The 22773-nt window shown below is 39.1% G+C and overlaps 6 protein-coding genes across 11 annotated transcripts in view; 3 read left to right on the top strand and 3 right to left on the bottom strand.

Moving 5' to 3' along the window:
- Positions 1-3957: 3957 nt before the first annotated feature.
- On the bottom strand, positions 3958-4842 carry LOC145704580 (uncharacterized). The gene is made up of 3 exons (XM_081782037.1): positions 4617-4842; positions 4128-4356; positions 3958-4084 (listed from the first exon to the last, which is right to left on the bottom strand). Exons 1-3 carry the CDS (start codon positions 4672-4674, stop codon positions 4003-4005), a joined length of 369 nt encoding a protein of 122 aa, XP_081638163.1. The 5' UTR covers positions 4675-4842; the 3' UTR covers positions 3958-4002.
- Positions 4843-5258: 416 nt separating this feature from the next.
- LOC145703214 (uromodulin-like) lies at positions 5259-6854 on the top strand. Of its 3 annotated transcripts, none has more exons than XM_081780542.1 (6): positions 5269-5358; positions 5403-5427; positions 5518-6009; positions 6054-6116; positions 6186-6231; positions 6412-6854. In XM_081780542.1, the coding sequence occupies exons 1-6, from the start codon at positions 5329-5331 to the stop codon at positions 6791-6793; spliced, it is 1038 nt and encodes a 345-aa protein (XP_081636668.1). In that variant the 5' UTR covers positions 5269-5328; the 3' UTR covers positions 6794-6854. The 3 variants fall into 3 exon arrangements, with proteins under 3 accessions (XP_081636666.1, XP_081636668.1, XP_081636667.1); XM_081780541.1 differs by having other exon boundaries at positions 5403-5439; XM_081780540.1 differs by having other exon boundaries at positions 5259-5358; positions 5403-6009.
- Positions 6855-6988: 134 nt separating this feature from the next.
- LOC145702853 (neuronal acetylcholine receptor subunit alpha-6-like) lies at positions 6989-8776 on the top strand. Its single transcript, XM_081780144.1, has 6 exons — positions 6989-7241; positions 7279-7854; positions 7896-7981; positions 8019-8143; positions 8214-8611; positions 8656-8776. Exons 1-6 carry the CDS (start codon positions 7095-7097, stop codon positions 8737-8739), a joined length of 1416 nt encoding a protein of 471 aa, XP_081636270.1. The 5' UTR covers positions 6989-7094; the 3' UTR covers positions 8740-8776.
- A 251-nt stretch (positions 8777-9027) lies between these two features.
- On the bottom strand, positions 9028-10648 carry LOC145702797 (flotillin-1-like). The gene is made up of 6 exons (XM_081780067.1): positions 10521-10648; positions 10370-10480; positions 9870-10320; positions 9625-9823; positions 9298-9581; positions 9028-9254 (listed from the first exon to the last, which is right to left on the bottom strand). Exons 1-6 carry the CDS (start codon positions 10577-10579, stop codon positions 9084-9086), a joined length of 1275 nt encoding a protein of 424 aa, XP_081636193.1. The 5' UTR covers positions 10580-10648; the 3' UTR covers positions 9028-9083.
- A 2896-nt stretch (positions 10649-13544) lies between these two features.
- LOC145704736 (uncharacterized) lies at positions 13545-14130 on the bottom strand. The gene is made up of 2 exons (XM_081782205.1): positions 13941-14130; positions 13545-13897 (listed from the first exon to the last, which is right to left on the bottom strand). The coding sequence occupies exons 1-2, from the start codon at positions 14121-14123 to the stop codon at positions 13601-13603; spliced, it is 480 nt and encodes a 159-aa protein (XP_081638331.1). The 5' UTR covers positions 14124-14130; the 3' UTR covers positions 13545-13600.
- Positions 14131-18046: 3916 nt separating this feature from the next.
- LOC145703537 (hormonally up-regulated neu tumor-associated kinase-like) overlaps positions 18047-22773 on the top strand; it is a 32438-nt gene continuing 27711 nt past the window's right edge. For all 4 annotated transcript variants that reach the window (XM_081780903.1, XM_081780905.1, XM_081780906.1 and 1 more), the window contains exon 1: positions 18047-18186. The gene's annotated coding sequence lies outside the window, so the exon portion shown is untranslated. The remainder of the gene's footprint in view (positions 18187-22773) is intronic.

The raw sequence follows: 22773 nt of genomic DNA, 5'->3' as shown, positions 1-22773 counted from the left end.
CCGATGTCAGTAATGTCACCCTCTTTTAGTTGATAAGTTTTCAATGCTTCGTCGACTAAATAATGATTTCCTTGAAAATAAAGCGTTGTTTTCGGGTTGTAATCGACGCTCTCGATAAAGTCAGGTCGAAAGCTTTCGAGTACTTTTTGTGGATCAACTGCTGCGAAGGCAATAGCTGTTTTGCTGGGCTTGGCAACCTGTGAAGAAAACCAGAGTCATGGTTCAAAGAACGCCGGGGCATCTCTCGCAGCCCTGACTCCGGTTTTCGGCACAGGTTCCCGAGACCACCTTTTTGAAAGATGATTCGCTCATAGAGGATTTTCAATTCGAGTGTCCTAGAATCGACAGACGCCATCGTCGAAAAAAGCTCTCTCATATCAGGAGACGGTAAATAATCATCAATAGCTTTGCCGTGCTCTTCATGCACTTCTTCTGTTATTTTAAAAAGCGGATCATCCTCTTTATAGTACCAGGCGAGGGGGATCTTTTCGACATCCACATGCTCGCATTCATAGAACGCGCAAGGGCATCCCTTTGCACATAGTCTCTCAAACGGGCAAATTTCGTTCATTTTTCCAGTATCGCTCAAGTGGGACTGGCAAATATGCTGACAGACAGCCACATCTTCCTCGTTGATTTTCGAACATAGATCTTCACAAATTTTGAAGTCTTAAAAAGATAATAAAAATAGGGCAAAAAGATCTTACCATAGTAATTGAATCTTTTGCATCTCTTAACATTCACTTCTTGCTCATCATTTGTATAAAAATCCTCATCAAAATTAACTGCTTTCTCATGAATTTTCGGCTGAGATGGAAAGATGAATTCCCCAGTCTCTCGCATACAAATTGAGAAACTCACGTAGCAACTGCTGTAAGGAAATTCGCCAAGACATATTTTAAGATTTCTCGAACAAGTGGTAGTTTTGAAGGTTTCCAAAGGCACAAGATTTTTGACGCCTTCGAAATTTGCGATCAGAACTATGCTCTGCCAGAATAGAGAGCCAATGACACCGTAGGTTATTTTTTGCTTTAGAGTTCCGAAACCGCTGATTAGATTGGTTTGCCTTGATTTTTTGAGGAAAAATTGACTTACTGCTTTTTTAACGCAAATCGCTTATGATCAACGTACTCGGTTTTGAAAGTCTGGGAGCTCGTGGGAACCAAAACAACAAGTTCGTTGATTTTTCTCACAACTCCAGAACAGTTGCAATCCAAACACTTTATTTTTTAATTTATCTTATCTTTTTCCTAAAAAATGAAACTTTTTTTTCTAATTCTGTTTGCGGCATAATTTTAATTTGTCCTCTATTTTGAATGAAATGATTCTCTGTGTATTCTAACTCCCAGAAAAAGTAGAGTTTTTGTGCGTAAAAATGTCAATTTTGAAGCATGATATTTCCCTAACCCAAGTTTCGAATATTTGCAGTCTAAAAAATGAGGTCGTTCGTCTTTTACCTAACAAAATTTTACTTGAAAACAGATAAACTTGATTTATTTTGTTTAAAAAAATGATATTTTGAACAATTAAACGCCCATAAAATGAAGTCCAGGAGTTTTTATTCTTTCAAGATGCGTCTTCTGGTCGCCAGACTCGAAATTCAACTGAAAAATATCTTCCTCTGAATTCGCATAAATCATTATTGCGCCTAAGTGATCTGTGTTGAGTTAAATCAAGAGAATCTATTAGGACTCTTCAGCATTTTTTAACTCGTGCCGAATACATTTATATCTTTATAAAAGGGATTGAGGACATTTGAATAAGCAAAATTCGTCTCCATTCGGTCAATTCGCACGAATCTTCCAGCGACGAGTCGGTACAAAATGATAAAATATTTTGCTTTCGTAAAATTATGATTCGAAAAAGTCGCCAAGTAGGGCTGGCTCATGTCGACAAAAGTTGATTTGCCAAAATCGAACTCACGCCATCGAAAAGTTGCAATAAAAAGGACTCCTTTCCTGTCTTTTTTAAGATACTCAAACTATGATATCAAAAGTTTACTTGACTTTGAAAGAGCTTTCCAGTCCTGGAATCGGATAGAAGTCGTTAATAACTGTGTCAAATGGCAGTTGAGTAATCTGCGATCCAACTATTTCACCATGCGAGTCATTCCTAAATTCCTTCTCCCAAAGTGGGTCTTCGTAATAGCTAACGGTCCAATCGCGATATCTTCTTTCCATTCTTTGAAGCTGTATATTATGGCTAGCTATAGAATCGACAGATAGAATATTCAGTTTTTCGTTGAAGACAAAAGCGTGTTTTCGAGTGTCGTGTTCACGTGATTTGATTCTTCCTCTTGCTTCGAGGATTCTTTTTCGTCCGCGAGTCAGCGGGTCGAAATAGAAGCAGTAGTTTCTGTATTTGATCGTCGAGCAAAAATAAAAGTGATCATCGAACACTGCAGCGACGGAGCTTCCCTTTCCATTAAACATCAGACGATTCGTCACTCCATATCTTGAAAGCATCGCTTCAGACTCAACTCCCAAATCGATCAAGAGCGCCTCCTTTTCATCATTAATCATATTAGTATTGAATTCAGGGTCGACGAGATAGTTTCTTCCTTTGAGGTAGAGCGCAATAATCGGGTTGTAATCAAGGCTGAGAATAAAGTCTGGTCGATAACTTTTCAGGCATTCTGGCGTTATTTTGTAAAAGTGGTTGTACCAAAATTTGTAGAAGAGAACTCGCTCGTAGATCTGTTTTAATTTCAGCGTTTTTGGATCGACAGAGGCTAGCCTTGAAAAGACCTGTCTCAATCTAGGTGCAGGCTCACTCGGATCAAACATAACTTGATCCATGGTTGTTGAAGCGGTCTCGTCATTTGTCGTCTTTATCGCGTCGAAAAGAGGGTCATTCCCTTGGTAGTACCAAGCGAGAGGAACTTGATTTGTATCCACGTGCTCGCACTGATAGTAAATACAAGGGCAACCAGCAGGACAGAGTTTCTCAAAAGGGCAGATTTCATTTATTTCTCCTTTTTCGCTCAAATGCGATCGGCAGATTTGGCGACAAAGAGCAACATCTTCTTTGTGGATTTTCGAACAGAGTTGCTCGCAAATTTTTAAATCTACGAATCAAATTTTAATTATTTCAGAAGAAAAATTGGTCTTACCGTAGAAGTTATATCTTTTGCACTTTTTTAAATTGACGTCCTGCTCATCTTTCGTATAAAAATCATCATCAATATTTTCTCTCGTCTTGTAAGAGACTATTTGAGCCGGAAAACGAAATTGACCAGTTTCGCGCATACAAGTAGAGAAGCTTTTGTAACAATCACCATACGGAAAGTTGAGTAGACATTTCTTAAAATTGCGCGCGCAGGTTTTGGTTTTGAAAGTTTCCAAAGGAGCAAGATTTTTAACGCTTTCGAAGTTGGCTATCAAAACAATGCTCTGCCAGAAAAGCGTGCCAAAAAGCAGGTAGCTTAATTTTTGGCGAAGGGTTCCGAAGCCACTAGATTTTGTAAAAGAAAAAAGTTCATCAAGGATTTTTCTACGTACTGTTTCTTGAGAGCAAATTTTTTAGGCTGACGGTAATGAAATAAAGCTTTTTCCTTTGCTGGGACCAAAACGCCTTCGTTGTTAACGATTCTTACAAATCCAACGCAATCGCAATCCAAGCACTTTGATAGAGGATATTTGACTGCAAATATATTTTTTTACCTTTATCTCTAACTCGTCAGTTTTCATTTTTAAGGACTTTGACGAACTTCTTTCGAAATGAGGTACCCTCGAGGAAAATTCTGACAGTTCTGAAGCTTGCCATTTCTCTCGACCTTTTTCAGAAACCACAAAGACAGATCTCCCCCAAGAGGTTGATTCTTTAGGTGTAATATTCGAGAAAGCTCTACCCTAGAGCCTCTAGAAAATGCAGAAGTTGCGAAAATTTCACACGTTGCGTGAAAACCGCGCCGATTTTATGCATGTCTGATTTGCTCCGCCAATATTTCAAAGTCTATTTTTTATTAAGTTTTTTGGAAAGAAATAGATTTGAGGTAAGAATTTATTCATCGATGCAGGCTCTTTTGTTGAAAGGCTTCGTCTTCGAAAAGTCCATTCCTCTTTGATCCAGCTTCGCGGTAACGCTAGAAATCGATAAAACTCTCGACTATGAATTTCTCAACTCACCGAACTTCGCCACTATCGTTGCATTTATTTCTGCAGAAGACGGTCCCTCCTTCCTTTGCCAAGCAGCTCCAAGTTCCTCTTCTCACTTTGTGATTTTCCTCAAGAAAGGCGGGAGTCATGAAGGTTTCCACTTCATCCCAGCAAGACAGCTGACCCCTGATAGTTTCCGATAGGATTTCAGCTTCTCCATTCCGGGCGACGATTTTCGCGGAAGCGCGTTTGAACATCGCTGAATTGAAAATATTGATGAAAGAAAAAGATGCTCTCTAGAGGAAAATTTGTTATCATAATCGTCTTAATTGTCTATGTACCAAAGTCTATTATAATCACGTTATCGAAAATGGAACCTGACTCTTGTGAGACTCTTATCTTTATATATAAACCCCTTATCTATGTCATAGAAAACGTTTTGCATTGAAAGATAGGTACAAATAATCCCGCATAATCCGAAAGATAACAATTGCACTTGGCCTTCTTTCCGCTACTCACGCAAATAATTGAAAGTCCCGTCGAAATCCGGGCAAACAGCTTGGCACTTTGCGAGCATTCGTTTCTCCGTCTTTTCTATTTTCTCGCATTTCCACTCTCCAGCGATTTCGATCGCACTCAATTCAGCAACTTTAGCATCAATTGCTGCACTATTCGCGGCTTGATCGGCCAAGACGGAATTGACGAGAATGGCGGAAGTAAAAAAATTTCATATTTTTGATGTCCAAAAAATATCAATCTGGTGAATGAGACCGTTTTTCCGGAAAAGAGAAAGCTGTGAGTCTGGAAAGGGCGCCCGCGAGTGGAGAATTTGGAATTTGACGGTGGAGTGGGTTGAAATTTGAATTTGAAATCTTTGTTCAAAGTTCATAATGATTTTCTTATGTTCCCAAAAGAAAATCCGTTTCCTGAATAAAAAATTGCGAAAAAGCAATTTTGCAACGAAAGGTAAATCCAGAAGGGTAAATTGTATAAAGAAATTCGTTGTATTGTTTTCCGCGAACATAAAAACTATTTGTCGTGCAATTGTTCCACCAAAATTAAGCAAGATGCGTTATCTATACTCACCACTTCACGTTTGTTTTTGGTGGCGCGCGAGGAATTGGTGCTATAAAATTCTTGAGATCGGTCTTTTTGAGTGCAATTCAAGTGAAACCAGCACTTCAAATTCTCATTACTTTTTTGAAAAAAATAGAAAGAGAAAAAAAACAATATGGCAAAATTCTTCAAAATTTTAGCTTTGGTGAGTCACCCCAAAAAAGATATAAATTTCAAGTTTTATTTTAGAGTGGAATCTACGCTCAAGGAAACGGTAAGAACAGCGGTAACGGCAACAACGGAAAACCCGAAACTCCTCCTGGCCTTGACGGCAAAGAACTCCCGTCGAACAACCCTTTTTCAGGCTCTGGAGACGGCTCTGGCGAAGAACCGTGTGAGTACACCTTCGAAACGATGACTGAAATCATCTGCAACCCTCAAAGCCGTGGATTGAGAATTTCCAAGTGCGGACTGGAAACGACTCCATTTTCGATCGATGACTTGTACATGGGTTCCGAGTCGTGCACCGCTACCGACGCCGTCGATGGCGACGATGGCTGGTGGAACTTTCTCGCTGACACCGACAACTGCCCGGCGAATCGGCAAGTCAACGCGACTCACGTGGCCTACGAAGACCACATCCTCGGCTCCATCGGAAGGGCTCATTCTGGCATCACTCGCGTTAGAAACTTCGACGTCGAGTTCAACTGCGACCTCCTAGTAGACTACATCGTCTCTTCCCAGAAAACAGAAACAATTCTTCACTACATCGAAATGAGCATGGGCACAGAGCTTGGAGTCTTTCCTGTGACCATGGCAATCTATGAGGATAATTCATTTAGCTCAGAACTCCCAGGTTGATCAACGCTTTCTTCATGGATCTTAAACATTCACCTTTAGCGGATTCCATCATTACAGTTCCAGACCCAGTACACATTGCTGTCCACGTGAATAATGAAGGAAAATGTTAAAAATCATCAATATTTCCAAATATTTCTAGTTTTTGAATCGTTTTATAACATTGAACAGGAAGTCTTAACATCGTCACTAAAATTGAAGAATGTTGGGCAACTCCAAGGTAATTATTTTTAATTTGTTAAAAAACACAACTTCTTGTAAATTTATCCGAATGTTTAAGTTCAAACCTAAGTGATTCTTCTTTTTATTTAATTTAATTCTGATGTATTTTGACCACGCTTTTTGTGCTTATTGATAACAATCCCCCATTATCAAAACTTGATTTCTCAATAATTTCTAGCGCGGACCCAAATGACTCAATCTTCTTCAAATTTATCGAGGACGGGTGCGGTCTTGATTCCGAGCTCTACGAATACGAAACTCTCGAGGTCTTCTCAAATGGCGAGGAGACATCGGCGCGATTCAAGATGGACTCTTTCTTGTTCATGGCACAAGAAGACGATGGCGGAGAGCAGATCTTTTTCCACAGCAGCGTCAGATTATGCGATACAGACATTGAAAATTGCGCTCCAACTTGCGAAGAACCAGCTTCATTAGAAGAATCCTCTGAAGAATCTGCTGACGAAAGTGCGCAGAGAAGAAGAAGAAGAGATGCGGATGAAGATAGTTTCCATGATACTCACGTGATCAGCACTAAACCAATTTCTGTTAACCGAGGATAATTAAAAGCTCCTTTCTGTTAAAAAATATCCTTTGCTTCAAAATTTCAAATAAACAAAAATCTCTTCACAAGACTGTTTATTCCTTTATTCTCTTCAAATTGATAAGAGCATCTTTTGCAGCTCGTGATAAGCCGCACAGCTGTTTTCTTTCTTTTTGTTTTCCTTTTTGCTAAAAAATTTCTCAGAGATGATTTTTCAATTTCTTTTTCTTTTAGCAATCGCAAAGGGAAAGTCGTATGCAACGAAAGAAAATGAGCCAGAGGAGTTTTTGTCGACAGAAGCGCTGGTTTACAAGAAAATAATGGCAGATTATGATAGCGATGTTCGCCCGGGAAAGACCGAGTACGATGGTGGGCCGATAAAGATGACGCTCGATTTGTACTTGATGAGTTTGCTGGGCATTTCCGAAAAACAGGAGCAGATGATTACTTCTGGCTATACCACACAGGTTTTACCAAATAAATGGTCGCAAATTTATTTTCTAGAGCTGGTACGATTTTCGTCTCTCTTGGAACTCTACAGAATTCAACGGACTAGGCATAACAAATACAAAAGCATCAGACCTCTGGAAACCGAATTTGATTCTGTACAATTCTGATGACGGCGCTTTCAAAGCTTACATTCAAGAAACTAGGGCGCTTATCAATTCCAATGCTTACATTCAGTGGCTACCTCCAGCGCTGTTCAAATCTTCCTGTTCAATGGATGTGAGGCTTTTTCCTTTCGACAGACAAATTTGCAATATTACTTTTAGTTCGTCAACTTATGATAAGAGGCAGGGCTTTTTGCTTTTTTACCTTTTCAACTTTTCGAAAATTTTTAGAGATTTGGAATTCAGCTACAGTGAATCGCCCTATGTCGTTGTCGACCCCGGCTTCATGGAAAGCGAGTGGCATCTCAAGTACTGCCCAGCATCAATTTCCGTCCGAACATCCGAATCTGGGGAGGAGTTTTCACAGTATACATTCTCCCTCTTTTTGGAAAGAAAACCGCTCTTCTGGATCTTGAATATTATCATTCCGATTATGCTTATGTTCTTCCTATCTGCCGGCGTTTTCTATGTAAGTCAAACGCAATTTATCTGTTTTTTTTTGTTCTATAGCTTCCGGTGGATTCTGGAGAAAAAATGACCCTGTCGATTTCAATTCTCCTTGGTCAAACTGTCTTCCTCTTTCTCCTGGCTCAAAGGTATGATATCGCATAAGAGCCCTACAGAATGCTTCAGAATGCCCGAAACATCACTGACACTTCCGTTGATCGCGTTGTACCTTCTGTTTACCATGTGCATGGTCACGGTTTCCGTCATTTTGTCCGTCGTCGTTTCAAATATACATTACAGATCTACGTCAACTCATATGAAAGTGTTCAAAATCTCAAAAAAATCGTCAATTTGCTCGATAGAAAGCTTTATTTTGAACACTAGAAAGCCTTCCAGGCTGGATGAAACGGTTGTTCATTCTGAAGATCGCACCAAAAGTCGGGCTCTACCGACCTAATATCGAAGGAATAATCCTGCCGACTGACAACAAGCGACGAAAAGCTCATTCTGCGGCGAATTTCGTCGACGACAGCTGTTTCACCGCCGATCAAGACGAAGGAGCGTATCCCGCGCCTCGATCCAGTCGGGCAAAACCACTGGCGAAAGAGCTAAAGCCGGCGATAGAGGCGATTCATTTTATTACCGAAAAACTTCGGCTAGAGGATGAGCAAGAAATGGTGGAGGAAGATTGGAAGTACATTGCGTTGATTATTGATAGATGCTTGTTGTATGTTTATACATTTATCTGCGTCGTTGGGACTATTATAATTTTCGCACAGGTAAGGACTTCAATTATTTAGTAGCAATCTGATTTTTATTTAAGAAAAACTTGAAAACGGAAGATCCGGCTTGGGTCCAAGATGAGCTCTGCAAGACTTGCTACAATTTTCCCGAAACGAACTGTTGAATGAACAATAAATCCCCAGTGAAACATCTTGCCGAACTGTTTCTCTGAGAAAAATACCGGACTATGATTTTTACACTTGTCAAGTGAAAACCGCATCTAGACAGAAACGAATTCATAATTTAAGCGATGACGCTAATTTAATTTCCAGATCGATCCCTATGCAAATCCCTTTCGATTGGAAGGAGAGAGTTTTAAAAATTTCTATGTCTAAAACAAACACTAGAACATCCGGATCGAGAATCTTAAAAGAACGTTGTTCATTTTGAATGAACAACATTTCGACTCAAATAAGAAAATATTATTTTATTAGAATAATAAAAATAGAATAGGGAGAAATGAAAGAGTTAAGTCTGAGCAAGTTTGACGCCAGTCATATTTTCAATAACAGTAGGAAGTTTGGCGACAACATCGAGAATTTCGCCAGTGAGCTTTCCAGCGCCAATATCGCCGTTTCCAGTGGCGACCATGGTGATTTTTCGCGCATTGGCGATTGGAGAAGCGATTTCCAAAGCAACCTGAGAAATGATAAATTTTTAGCTTTTTCATCAGTTGACTTACCTTTGGAAGAGTTTCCAAAACCATGTCAACAATAGCAGCATCTTTATAATGCTTCCATGCTTCAGCCTTCTTTCGCATCTGTTCAGCCTCTGCCTTGGCTTTCTCGTTGATTGCATAAGCCTGGGCTTCTCCTCGAAGTTTGATGAGTTCAGCTTCGGCCTCGGCTTCAAGGACGAGTCGTTGTCGAGCGGCTTCGGCGGCGACTTCCATTCGGTACTTTTCTGCCTCGGCTGGTTTCTTGACGTTGGCTTCAAGTTCTTTCGCTCGTCGGAGGATTTCCTGCTCTAAAAAAGGGATTCGGAAATAAGCAAGAGAGAGAGAAAATACCTTGAATTTCAATCTGTCGCTTTCGCTCAGCAACTTTCACCGCCATTTCAGCGTTTTTGACCTCTTGTTTTGTCTTGGCTTCCTGCAGTTTTTGCGCCAACTCGGCAATGGCTTTTTCGGTATGGATTTTTTGATAGTTATTCGCCACGACCAGATCCATGTTTCGTTTAGATTCAGCGACAATCAAGTCATTTGCGAACTGAAAATGAAATTCTATAGGCTGTTTTCTTGGGTTGTTTTTATACCTTTTTCTGCATTCGTTCCTTATGCGCCTTAGATTGTTCGATTTCCGATCGCATTTTCGCCTGAGCTTGTCCAATTCTAGCTCTGGATTTGACCTCCGAGGTTTTCCCTATTCCAATTGATCTGAGGTAGTCGTTGTTGTCGCTAATGTCCTTGAGCGTGTACGAAACAAGCACCAACCCGAGGGCTTTGAAGTCTTCAAGAGCAACTTGCATGACTTTTGAAGCAAATTTTTTGCGGTCTCGTAAGATTTGGATGACCTCCATTTCGCCGATGATCGCTCGCTGGTGGCCCTCCATTGTTTCGCGGGCGAGAAATTGAATCTGGTCAGGTCTCTTGCCGAGAAAATTCTGCGCTGCTTTTTGGAGAAGATCCATGCTGTCTTGACCGGCAATCTTGAACTGCGCGACGCCGATGCAGGAAATTGGGACGCCCTTCAATGTGTTCACATTGCTAAAAAATAAATTACAGTAAGACTATACAGAAAGCGAACAGTACTTACATGGATTGGATTTCAAGAGACATTGTGTTCAGGCAAAGCTTGCTGTACTTTTGGATTATCGGCCAAACCCATTTTTTACCGCCGACGATGATGTTTTTGTTCTTTTTTGCTCTAAAAATAGCTTGACACAAATTCTGAAATTGGAACTTACGAGATACAGGCACCGGAAACGACAAGGGCTTGGTTAGGAGTACAAGTCTTGAATCCCATCTTTTCTCAAGAGGTGCTGATTGTAAACTGACTGCTTTTTCGCTAAACAGCCTTGATATCAACACTTGTTCTAGAGACAAAGTGAAAATTCGTTCAATACTTTTTTACAGTTATATCTACGAAAAACACGATTGCGGGTACGAGAATAAAAATAAGGGAACTTTGAGATTCTAGAATGATTTTCCAAAGAAGAAAAAAGCTAAATTTTTGTTCTAGGTTCAGCAACAAAGCTTCGAGTTCATTCCGTGAGAAGGTGAAAGAGGAAAACAATCAATAACGCGGAAAACAAACGGAAACAAACTGGGGATGTTGTCAATCAAGATATCTTCATGGAAGACATTTTGCTTTTTTTTTCTTCAGAATATTTTTACACCTTCAAGAGATAACTCGTCTGATTTATCAAAGAAGAACCCTTTTAAAATGATTGACAAGACGCTTTTTCGAACAAGAGTTAGGGTAAGAAATTAATTGATCAATAATAATCCTAAAAAATCTTTGAATAAAGTGTCTTGATTGCGATTGCTTTGGCGTCTTGAAAAGAAAAGGGAAGAAGGTTTACCTTTTTCCGGAAGAAATTTTGACCATTCGAAGCATTCATACTCAAGAACATGATTTGAAAAAGAAGAAAACATGGAAAAGGAAGGACACCGGAACACTGAGGTTTGCGAAGCACGGGTTTTCAACGGATCCTCAGCAGCACACTTATCTTGTTCTCGGTTCCATTTTCTGGATCACGGTTATGCTAATAGCGAACTTCGAGCGTGTTAAAAATCTTGGCCCTGTAAAAACATTTAAAACGAACACTTGCGCGCGAAATTTTAAAAAGTGTCTTCTTGATTTTCCATATGGTGATTGTTACAAAAGCTTTTCTACGTGTATGCGAGACACTGGAGAGTTTGTTTATCCGAAGAAAATAGTAATTTACAAGAAAAATGAAAAGATTGATGAGGATTTTTATACGGAAGATGAACAAGAAGTGAATCTTAAAAGATGCAAAAGATATAATTACTACGGTAAGACCCGCTTTTTGAAATCTTTTCCGAAATTTCAAGACTTCAAAATTTGCGAACAACTCTGTTCAAAAATCAACGAGGAAGATGTCGGTGTCTGTCGGCAAATTTGCCGAACGCATTTGAGCGACTCTGGTGAGATGAATGAAATCTGCCCTTTCGAGAGACTTTGTCCTTCTGGTTGTCCCTGCTTTTATTATCAATGCGAACATGTTGATACCAATCAGGTGCCCTTGGCTTGGTACTACAACGAAGACGATCCTCTTTTTGAAACAACAAGGGAATTAACAGAGGAGCAGGTTTCATCGACCAAGAGTGTAGTCCTTGATTCAAGTGAACCTGCACCCAGATTCAGACAATTGTTTTCAAGGCTAGCTACCGTCGACCCGCGAACTCTCGAATTAAAGCAAATCTTTGATCGAGTTCTATTCTTCAAATATCTTTACAAGCACATGATCGGAATAACTCCAGAATGGCTGAAAAATTATCGACCAGACTTTCTTCTAAGCGTTGACTTCAGCCCGAGTATTGCGCTGTATCTCCAAGGAAGAAATTATCTTATTGATACTGAGTTCAACACCTATCTGCTCAGCGATCAAAACGGCGAATTAACTAATATTGGAGTTGAATCTGGATCGATGCTTTCAAGATACGGCATGACAAATCGTCTAAGTTTCACTGGAAGGGGCAGCTCAGTCGCCGCAGTTTACGATGATCATTTCTATTTTTGCTCGACGATCAAATACAGAAATTACTGCTTCTATTTCAGCCCACTGGCACGCGGACGAAAACCGATTCTCGAAGCCCGGGGAAGAATAAAGCCTCGTGATTTTGACTCCCGTCGTCACTCATTTATCTTCGATAGAAAATTGAACATTGTATCTGTGGACTCATCAATGAGCCATAATATACAGTTTCAAAGAATGGAAAGCAGGGATGAAGATTGGACTGAGAGCTTTTATGAGGATCCGCTCTGGCAGAAAGAGTTTAGGAATGATTCGCATGGTGTCAAAGTTGGATCGCAGATTACGCGGTTACCATATGATACAATAATAAATGATTTCTATCCGATTTCAGGAATTGGTATCGATTTTTATGGGATGGTGGCGCGAGTCGATTATTTACCTCCGACAATTTTTCATTAAGGACCCCCGTCAGCTTTTTTCGAAAAATCAAATTTCGGAATTTTAAAATTTTGACCCCGGAAATGGATTCTAAATGGTCTTCTCGACTCCTTCACCTCCAAAATCGCATTTGAAAATCGGACTTATTGATGAAAACTGACGAATTTGCCCTAATTTAGGCGAAAATATTGATTTTTCTTGGTCAAATATTCCTCTTTTCTAGTTTTTGAAGCAAGTTTAACCTGCGGACGGATTAAGAACCGAAAATATGGTGTTTTTTTAAATTTCCATTTTTCGAAGGAAAACGCTGACGGGGGAGGGTGGTCCTTAACTCGCAAAGTCTAATATTATTATCAAATAAAACAGATCGAAATGGAGTTCTGTTTGTTGCAGTTTTCCGTTGGCGTGAATTTAGCTTAAATGGAAACCATGCTTTCAACAACCAGAATAATCCCTATTTATGGAGTTATTCGAATAATTATAGATTCGAGAGAGCAAGATACTTTATCATTTTGTACCGACTTGTTTCCGGAAGATTCCTTCGAATCGACCGAATTGAGACAAATTTTGTCTATTCAGATGTTACGTTTCCTTTTTACAAAGATATTAATGCATTTGTCATGAGTTTGAACAAGCAAAAATCTCTTCGATTATTTTCTGCAAACTCGAAAAAGAAAACTTTGGTGAAATCATGATTTATGCTAATTCTGAAAATGATACATTTCAGTTGAATTTCGGCTCTGGCGACGAAAAGACGCATCTTGAAGCAATCAAAACTCCTGGACTACATTTTATGGGAGTTTGATCATTGAATGTGAACTTTTGAGAATGAAATAATCACAAGTGTATTTTAAATTTATTATTGAATGTCCAAAAACAGCAGAATTTCAGTAAATTTCAACAGTTTGCTGGTACTTCTTATCCTTTTTCAATTCTTCAGTCAGTGATTCAGCCGAAATCTCATCTTTGTCGGAGCATTGGAACTCCCAGGGGAATCGCGTTCGGAAAAAATCCTGATTGAGCGGCTTCGAGGCCATCGAAAACATCATTTTTCGCTTGACTGGGACTCCAGAAGGAAGCCATTTCAGAAACGCCCATTTTTCGTGGGTAATGCAGTCGTTGTCGACTTTGTACTCGATCGATCGCTTGTAGGTGAAGTTGTACAGAATGTATCGAACATCCGACTTAATGAAATGCGTGAAATTTTAGAGGCAAAAATTCTCTTACCTCAGGCAGCGAGTCGGTCAGTTCTCTCCAGCTGTTGTCCTCAAATCCGACGGTTCGATCAACCTCGATGCTCTTCAAGTCTTCCGACAATTTCATCGAGAAGCCTTTAATCTTCTTCGCCTTGATATCTTTCCAGGCTTGCTCAAGCACGGGAGAGAAAATCATTCCTTGGATTTTTGTCATTTTTTGTACTTTTTCAACTTTCAAATGTGATTTTTGCAGGAGAGAACCGCTCGTTTTAAAGCATTTGAGGGATTCTTGAGAGTTTCCTTATTAGGAAAGCTCGCCAAATAAGGGCAGCGCCCGAAGGTAAATAGAATTTTTTGTGAATAAGTGGCGATAAGTTGTCTTTTTCCTTTTATGGCTATTGTTACGCGGTGACGAATTTTATGACAGAAGGATTTTTTTAATTAAAAGATGTCATTTATTTACTGAGTTTAAGGTTTCGACAAATTTGATATTATTTGCATCAGTTGCTCCAATTTCAGCCATTTTCGTGATCGCCAATATCTGTCTTTTTCTGATGGCTCCGAAGATCTCCTTTGTTTTGAGGAATTTCTTCGTGTCAAAGAAGAGGTAAAGGACAGCAAGAATGCAGATTCCCGAGGCGCCCGCCATCCCATACGAAACTAGAAAATCAAGAAGATGAAGGGTTATTATTTTTAACCTGTTTTAAAGTCGAAGTTTTCAGCATCAGATTGACCACTGAGGATGATTTTGTAAAGCGGGTCATTGACCAGGCTGACGAATATCATCGGGACCGTCATAACAGCGTAAAGAAATTGAACCATCGGAGGCGGAAAGTACGAGAAAAGCAGCTATAAAAACGTCTGCTTTTTCTCGTAAAGAATGAACTTACGAGCCAAGGAGTCGAATAGTGAATCGGGACGATTACGAGGGAGAGAAAATGAGGGTCAGAGCAAGAGCTCTAGAATCGGGAGCAGAAGCTTGGTAGGTCATCATGATTGAACAACCAATCGTGACAGCGATGCAGAATGTCATTTGAATCAACAACGCATTCAGCTAAAAAGATAGTTGAGCTATTCTCTTCCTTGATTTCCGAATTAATAGAACCTTTGTTCGCAGCTCCCCAAAATGATAGTCTTTTGGGTATCGCCGGGCAAAGAATTTGATCAAAAAGGCTGGAAGAAATGGAATCACGGCGAGGAAAAAGTATGTGTAGCCATTGATGTCGATTAGGAAAGTGATCGAATTCTCGATTTCGCCGAGACAGTCTTCATCAGAGAATCTTTCTTGGAAGTCACTGCACTTGAGGGATCTGTAGGCATGTTGGATCCAGGACGTCATCCAGCCTTAGATGTGATTTTTGAAGAAGAAAATTTTCTGTACCTTTGATCGTGTTTATTCTAAAAGTAATAATCGTGTAGTAAACCCCGTAAATCGGGTAGATCCAGTTTTTCATCTGAGGCAAATGATCTCTTATTGGTGGTCGTTTTTGAGCTGCTGGTGGATTTTCCTTTTCGATTTCTTTCTCCTTCTTGTTTTTGCAGAAGAGTTCCACGGCGATTGCGCTTTTCATCATGTTGAATTTCGGCTCGACATAACCAGGTGGCTGCTCAGGCGGCTCGAGAGGTTTTGGGATTGGAACTGAAGGGATGAAGAAGAGTGTTCTGATGTGAATCACAAAAGACAAGATAAAAAGAATCAGAAAATATTTATTCAAGGGAAGTCCAGCTTCATAGAGCTTTTTCGCGACCAGCATCGATGTTGCAGACGAATTGATCAAGCCTGGAATCATGACGATCAACGGAGTTGTGATGGATTTATACACTGGTGCGACGAAGCTGTTAAGAATGATGTATGAAATGGAGGGGAATGCAACGAAGGTGACACCGACAAGCAAGTAGTAAGCGCTTGATTCGTAGAAAGACATCAGTAGAAGGCCAGTAGAAGTCAGGGAACCAGCGATGACTCTAGAATAAGATTTATCAACTGACCATTCCTTCTCTATGTTCTTACCGTGTCCAATGACTCCCAATGAGTGTCTGCAAAGTTCCGAAAATGATCGGCCCTGAGCAAGAGAAGATCGTTCCAATCGTCCACATCGTTCCCACCATCGCACTCGCCTCTGGGCAGTATTCCCCAGCACTGCTTTCAGTTACGGTGCAGTATTCCTCCATGAAAATTTTCTGACCCGTGAAGATTCGCTGAACGAAAGGAATACCGTAGAAGATATTCGCAAAAATCATCATTTCGATGACTCCCAAAAAGAGGGAAACATTATTCCCTAGCATTTTTAGCGCCTCTCTCTTATCGTTTCAAATTTATAATTTGTATTTCGAGCCTGCTTATATTGGTCCCTCGTTACGGGCGTTTCCAAGGGAGAAAAACGCGAAAGCAACCTTTTTGAAAAATAGACACTTGTTTTCCGTTTCTTGTCCTTCATTTACGCTTTTTCTAATAAATCGACTTGTTATTCATATATCCCCTTTCTTCTATGCGGAAATCTTGACCAACTCTGACGAACGGACGAGAGTTGTTAACCCCAATTTAAATTATAGCCTGTCTATTTTGTCAAAAGTTATGAACGACCCTCGCGATCGTCAGAAACTCACATAGAAAAATGAGTCTTCCATGATTTCTGCCAAAAATCAACACGCAGCAAATTTTAATCGCTCCTCAAATTTCAAATTCGATCACCCGCTATCGCCAAAAACTTTGGTCCAAAAACACATTTTTCTTCAAAAAATGGGAACTAACAGCAGATCAAGCAGTTCCTCCGGAAAAAGGAGGAACACTAGAAATGTGAGAAATACCCGAAGACACACGACGGAAACGAATTTGATGAGAGAAGCAGATGCGCTGCAACTTGATTCAGATATGGACCTGGAAATACGATTGCCTGGTTTTACGCTTCATACTCAGCTTCAAATTGCGATCTTTACAGGGTCGGTCTTTATTTGGACAGCGCATTGTAAGTATTACTCATTATGATGAGGTGGATAGTGAATTCTAGTGATAATAATCATCTGGCCGCTTTGGGCGCTGATGAACTCTGCCGTTTCCTCCCCAGTTCTTGGTGCCGTCTTTCTATTCAAAGGCATTTTCGTCCAGTGTTTACAATACATGCCAGGTAAAACAATGCCTAATCACTGATTAGTAATCAGTCCCCAATTAATCAGCAATCAAGGGCAATTCCAATGCGACAACTTCCTTCGACCCGTTTTCTCTCTTTCCGCCATTCAGCTCATTTTACGATCCTTCGCGATTCTCTCTATTTTTTGCGGTGCGATCAGCTTGATTCTGATGCTGTTTGGGATGGAATGCACAAAGACGTTTTTAACGAAACCAAAAATTAAGGTGACTATTATGAAAGCAGCTGCGGTTTGGATGCTTTTGGGTGCATCTATGTTATTAGTTGTTGGAGGAAGGAGTTTATTATTGTTGTTTTCAAGCGTTTTTCACGAAAAAACATCGATCAAAACTCTGAAAAAGCTATGTATTCTGCCTCCCTTGCTCAAAACTATCATGCCTCGGAGTTGGTTCAATCTTCGATGGGATCAATCTTTTCTGGCAAAGCAAATATAGACGTAGATTCAATTCGTTACGAGCTTGGTGGCTGTTGTTATGCTTCCTTCTGCGTTTCTTTCTTAGGTAAAGTTAGCGTTGGAGGAAAAGAATGATGGTTTTAGAATATTGCCTGGGAGTGGTGATTTATTTCTTCCGTGGATTTGTGAATGAAAGAAAATTGAGCGTAGCGGAACATCAGGATCAAGAAAAAGCTTATGAGGAAAAACTCAGGGCGCTAATGTAAGTTTATGATAATTTAGACGAGAATCTATTTTTTAAATTTTAGGAAAAACAAAGAAATGGAAGCCTACATGTACTGAAAGAATTTTGACATTTTTTAATAAAAAAAATTGCTCCCAAGATTGTCAATAAAAATATGTCCAAGTTCTATTTTTATCAAATTATATTTATGCCGTAATTTTAGACGTTTCTTTTTTAGATCTCGATTCCTCGAATATTTTCCCACAATAGCGCTCCCCGTTTTCCGCAACTCCGCGCGGCTCAGATGGCGCTCGCGAGTCGCTCTGCGCGCCGCCGCTTTTCGCCAATATGGAACAAATTTGGAAATTGCTCCTTCTATCAACAAAAATCTTTGTTTTTTGATTGCTAATCCGGGGATTAATTTTTGATTGACAATTAACCCAACGGAATTTCAATCACTTTTTTGAGATTTGAAGAAGAAAATATAAAAAAGAGATTCGATAGAAGACAAAAAGTAAATAAATTTTGAGTCAGGGTTGGTTTTATTTTTGTTGACAAATTAATAAATAGGAACATAAAAATTTTGATTTAAAAAAAAAAATTAAAAATTATTTATTTTAATAATATTTTAGCCATAAATATCCTTGAAAAAATTTTTTTTGCCTTGAAGGAAATTTGTGTTCGAACTGATCATTCAAATTTTTGACCAAATTTTGACTTATTTTTGCATTATAATTAGCCAAATAATAATTATAATACCCAAAATATAATTTTTGAAACAAGGACCAATTTTGCCGATTAAACCATCTATTTTCGTGACTTCTGCAATTTCACGTAAAACTAATTCGATTTCTTCTTATCAGCAATCATGAGTAAAGTTAAACCTAGGCCACTTATAAAAATAGCGCCGCTCATGAGCCGCCCGCAAAATAAATCAAAACGGGGGATCGCCGCGTTCCCAAATGCGGAAGTCGGATCGAAAAGGGTAAAATCAAAACGTTTATTAGCTCACATCACGTGGCCTTGTTAGCTGTGTCGATGGATTTATTTCAAAATGAAAGATAAGCAATAAAAGACTGATTCTTTGACCCGAATTTTGTGTCATTTTCTTAAGGGTTTACCCTTATTATTTCAAAAAATAGATAATTTCGACGATTAACCATCATTTAAGGGCGTCAACTTAAATTCACGATACTTTTCTTTGGTGATCATTTCTTAATCCGTCGACCATGAGTTAATCATTAATCAGTTCAAATCGTGCCCTAGAAAATTGCCAAAGAAAGTGAACATGCGGTTAACAACGTGCAAGTCTAAACAATAATCGACCTTGCTGATCCGTGGATATAAAAACGCGCGACCCCTTGATGGTTGAAACCATCTCAGGGTTACCACTCCCTAAATAAACAATTCGTGAGCCTGAAGGGCAGCGAAAAAATGCTCAAGGAACATTTTTGCCCTTTTCACGTTGACGTGGGACCGGATTTCACGTGATTAGCCAATTTTTAAATCGATAAGCAAATTCTGAATAAGAATGCCTATTCAACAAAATACATAAATTTACCCTTAATTTTAAGTATGTCAATTTGATAAAAATAAGATTATCTCTAGATCAGGGAAAAGAGAGTTAGTGACGTGATACCCTTAATTCTGAAATAAAGAAGGAGTTTCCTGTTTATTAATGGAGTCCCTTTTATAAATCGATTTTTAAATGGACGACCCCCTTAACTTCTTATCAATTTCTTTTTTGATTCCTTTTTGCCAAAAAACATGATTCCACGAAACTTCAAATCTGGCTGCTAAACTGGCCCTTCATCTTATTCTTCCTAAAATCGACAACCAAAAAACAATTGTTGTTCATGTTAAACAGCGCGCTTTCTTGCCTCGTATCTATCATCCTCGAATGTGTGATTTATCGCTCAGCTGGCTTCTTAATTCGATATAACGAGAACGTGCCGAAAAATAAATCAGCTGGAAGTAAAAATGATCGATTTGAAGTAGCACACGTAATCATTTTATTGAAGAAAAGAGGGTGGTTTTAAGGGTGTAGCGTTCGATTCAACACTTGAGTGATACCCTTATTCTCTGACAAGAGATAAAAAAGGACTGTTTTTAAGGGTATATCAAGGGTAAACGATCATTTTGTTCTACCGAACTTTTTAATTAAAAGCTTCGTGACACCCTTATTTTATTATCCGAAAAGAACCTTGAACCAATCACCAAAATATAAGCACAAAGATAAATCAACAAAAGCTCAGAATACGCTTTATATACCCTTAAAACGGAAGAAATAAGAGCAGAAAAAATTTCTTCAAAAATATCTTTCTCCAAGCAAAAAATTCTTCGTAGATTTTCATCTCTTCGTTTTTTGAAATTTTTCCGCATCGTCACTCATCGTAAATATCTCCATGTATAAACACCACTTTCCACAACCTAAAATCGTCATTTTTCATGATTCGTGGGTCCTTAATTCATTTTAATCTCGACTGTCATTTTGACCTGATTTTTGAGTGGCACAGGCTTATGAAAAAGAAAAATTCGCCGCACCACGTGTTCGGACTTGGATTTTAAAAATCCAGTTAAAATGACGACAGAATTAAATAATGAAATTTTCATTTAGATGGTTAGAGGGTAGTTTGAAATGGGGAGAGCCTGTTTTTTAATTCATTTAGAAAAAAGGGATTGGTTGAGCAAAGAAGATAAAGAGGGTTACCTTAAGGCGCCGGTAACATTGAGGATATTTAGGAGCATCACTGCAAACCAGGACCATAAAGCTGTCTTTTTAGGTTTCGTTTAGATTTTTAAAGTACTTTGAGACTTTGAAGATAAAATAAAATGACAAGCAACAGCTAAAACGATGCCAATCGCAGCGCGAAACCCTTAGCAAAATAATGATACAAATAGAAAAGGAAGCAAAGTCGCACAAAAAGCTACGAAGAAGAGTGACTTTTCTAGCGTAGCCCGGATGATATCTGTTTTGTGGTTGCGATAAGGATCGAAAAAGATGTGAGGATAAACTTTTGGTCAGCTCGTTTGTTGAAAACCCTCGTTTTTTAGACATCTAACATGTTTTTAACGCTCGAATTATCCAATTCATTCGCCGAGACTCAGCATTTTTATCCTTCTTTTTGCCTTATTTTAGCCGAAATAACCAAGTGACACCCTTATTTTTTACTCGATCTAAAATTTAAGGCTACGAAAATCGAGAAAATAAGTTAATAAACCAGGCTAGTAGACAGAAAAAGGCAAAAATCAGACGCAAATCTAAATATACAAGGCCGCGCCTTTAGAACTTGGGCTCACATTCCGTTACCATAATTACTCGGGGCGAGCGTGACACTTCGATAATAACTTGCTAATTGGACTATGTCATGCGTTGTCCGGCCTCACTCCCTGTATGCTAATTTATCCGCGAAGTTTCGGCATCGACTGTTCCGCGAATTTTAGAAATTATTTAACAATCATTTTCACGAAAAAAACGCTGACTTTTAATGAGCCTTTTTTTTATTTTCATCTTCGCCACCACGATTCCTGTATTCATTTTGGTCTCTGCTCAAAAAAGCCATTTCAATTTGCCAAAATTGGCGTTTTGATTTTTTGAATCTCAATGTTCAAAAACCCATTATTTATGCTGTTTTTGCTTATGTCATGAGGAGCGTAGTCTGACTCTACTTGTGCTGGTCTGTTTCGGCAAAAATAGAAAACACGTGAGGAGCGAGTCTGAGTTGTGAGCAAAATGGGATGAGAGGGACTGTAATAATTGGATTACATATAATATAAAGATATAAATATTTTTCGTTCAAACTAAACCTCAATTTGATAGTCATTTACGTAAGAAGGTGTCTTTCGAGTTAACCAATTTAAAAAATAGAGAATAAAGCTTGAATTTTATACTTAAAGATATTAATAGCCGCGTTATTTGCAGCTTCATATGAAATTTACTTGAAGCAGCAAGCGGTTTTTCGAGTCGAGAGTCTCAACTTACTCGAGTGAAAAGTTAAGTTCTGAAATTGACTTTAAATTAAGCGACTAAAAGAAAAGGGCGAAATAAAGGTTGATGACCTTAAAATTGAACTTTGAAAAGATGAATTATTTTTCAAAATCAGTGGATTATATTATTTTCTCGCGCGAGTAAATTCCGGCTAGTACCGGGTATATTTGACTTTAAACATGTCGCTACCCCGAACGGGGTGTTTTCACTTTTTAAATGCGGAAAATGGGATAACTTAAAAATTCCTGAAACAACTCGAATTTGAAGTTCTCCCGGGTTCGCCCTTCTTTTCCTGGGTTAACTTTAGAAGTGGAGTGGTGCTTGTAATAAATAAGTTTTCGAAATCTTTGGACTACCGCTCTCTAATTCGCGCTCGTCTCTCTATTCCTGTTTTAACCTAAGTAGCGGCTTTGGCTTGGCTTCAGATTTGTAGTAACCACGTGTGAGGATGTTTGGCGAACGGCTTTGATTTCACGTTCATTTTTTGCTTCTAACTAAGGAGGGGGCCCCTTAAAAGAGAAGGTAGAATAAAGATTGTCGCGTAAAAATTATATAATCCAGTGATTGCAATCACATTTTCTTAACCCTTTTACGTCGTGCAATCACCTTTCTGCGGTGATTTTTGGTCAACTGCACGTGCGAAAATTGGCTGCTGCTTTAATTTCGCGGAAGCAATAGTTCTTTTAAAAGGCAGATAATTAAAGCGCATGAACTAAGAAGCTATTTATATTCAGAGCGATAGTACTGTATTTTATCTTTGCTCCGCAGCTGGCGTAAATAACCTGAGTCAGGGTATGAAAGATCGAAAATGAAAAGCCGCGTAGCGGCTTTTAAAAACAGAGCCGCGAAGCGGCTTCGCCATAATTGGAATTAAAATTAAAAAGTAATATTTCCGAAGCCGCTTTGAGGCTTCGATTTTAAGAAAGCCGCTATGCGGCTTTTTATCTTAGATCATTCAATACCTGACTCAGGTTTTCAACACAAATTGCCGAGCCCAAGTTTTTATCACTGATAAAAATTGAAAAATTTTTCGGGTAATTTTCTAGCTCTTATCCGAAATTTATACTGTTGCAAAAATGAACCTGTCCACGCCCTTCGATCACCTCGGTGATT

Source organism: Oikopleura dioica, chromosome PAR (genome assembly GCF_907165135.1).
Source record: "Oikopleura dioica chromosome PAR, OKI2018_I68_1.0, whole genome shotgun sequence".
In the NCBI taxonomy this organism is placed as follows: domain Eukaryota; kingdom Metazoa; phylum Chordata; class Appendicularia; order Copelata; family Oikopleuridae; genus Oikopleura; species Oikopleura dioica.
Note: the sequence above shows the minus strand (reverse complement) of the source record. Positions and strands in the feature narration are given on the sequence as shown.

Excerpts from the sequence above, each read along its gene's own strand:
- LOC145704580 (XM_081782037.1), bottom strand. The coding sequence starts at position 4,674 with ATGCTCGCAAAGTGCCAAGCTGTTTGCCCGGATTTCGACGGGACTTTC. Across the intron at positions 4,357-4,616 it reads CGGGACTTTCAATTATTTGC|CGATGTTCAAACGCGCTTCC; the intron begins GTGAGTAGCGGA and ends TTTTCAATTCAG. Across the intron at positions 4,085-4,127 it reads AACGATAGTGGCGAAGTTCG|CGTTACCGCGAAGCTGGATC; the intron begins GTGAGTTGAGAA and ends ATCGATTTCTAG.
- LOC145703214 (XM_081780540.1), top strand. The coding sequence starts at position 5,329 with ATGGCAAAATTCTTCAAAATTTTAGCTTTG. Across the intron at positions 6,010-6,053 it reads ATTTAGCTCAGAACTCCCAG|CGGATTCCATCATTACAGTT; the intron begins GTTGATCAACGC and ends ATTCACCTTTAG. Across the intron at positions 6,117-6,185 it reads CCACGTGAATAATGAAGGAA|GTCTTAACATCGTCACTAAA; the intron begins AATGTTAAAAAT and ends ATTGAACAGGAA.
- LOC145702853 (XM_081780144.1), top strand. The coding sequence starts at position 7,095 with ATGGCAGATTATGATAGCGATGTTCGCCCGGGAAAGACCGAGTACGAT. Across the intron at positions 7,855-7,895 it reads TATCTGCCGGCGTTTTCTAT|CTTCCGGTGGATTCTGGAGA; the intron begins GTAAGTCAAACG and ends TTTGTTCTATAG. Across the intron at positions 8,144-8,213 it reads ACATTACAGATCTACGTCAA|TAGAAAGCCTTCCAGGCTGG; the intron begins CTCATATGAAAG and ends TATTTTGAACAC.
- LOC145702797 (XM_081780067.1), bottom strand. The coding sequence starts at position 10,579 with ATGGGATTCAAGACTTGTACTCCTAACCAAGCCCTTGTCGTTTCCGGT. Across the intron at positions 9,824-9,869 it reads AGGAACGAATGCAGAAAAAG|TTCGCAAATGACTTGATTGT; the intron begins GTATAAAAACAA and ends TTTCATTTTCAG. Across the intron at positions 9,255-9,297 it reads TTTTGGAAACTCTTCCAAAG|GTTGCTTTGGAAATCGCTTC; the intron begins GTAAGTCAACTG and ends ATCATTTCTCAG.
- LOC145704736 (XM_081782205.1), bottom strand. The coding sequence starts at position 14,123 with ATGACAAAAATCCAAGGAATGATTTTCTCTCCCGTGCTTGAGCAAGCC. Across the intron at positions 13,898-13,940 it reads TGACCGACTCGCTGCCTGAG|TCGGATGTTCGATACATTCT; the intron begins GTAAGAGAATTT and ends CATTTCATTAAG.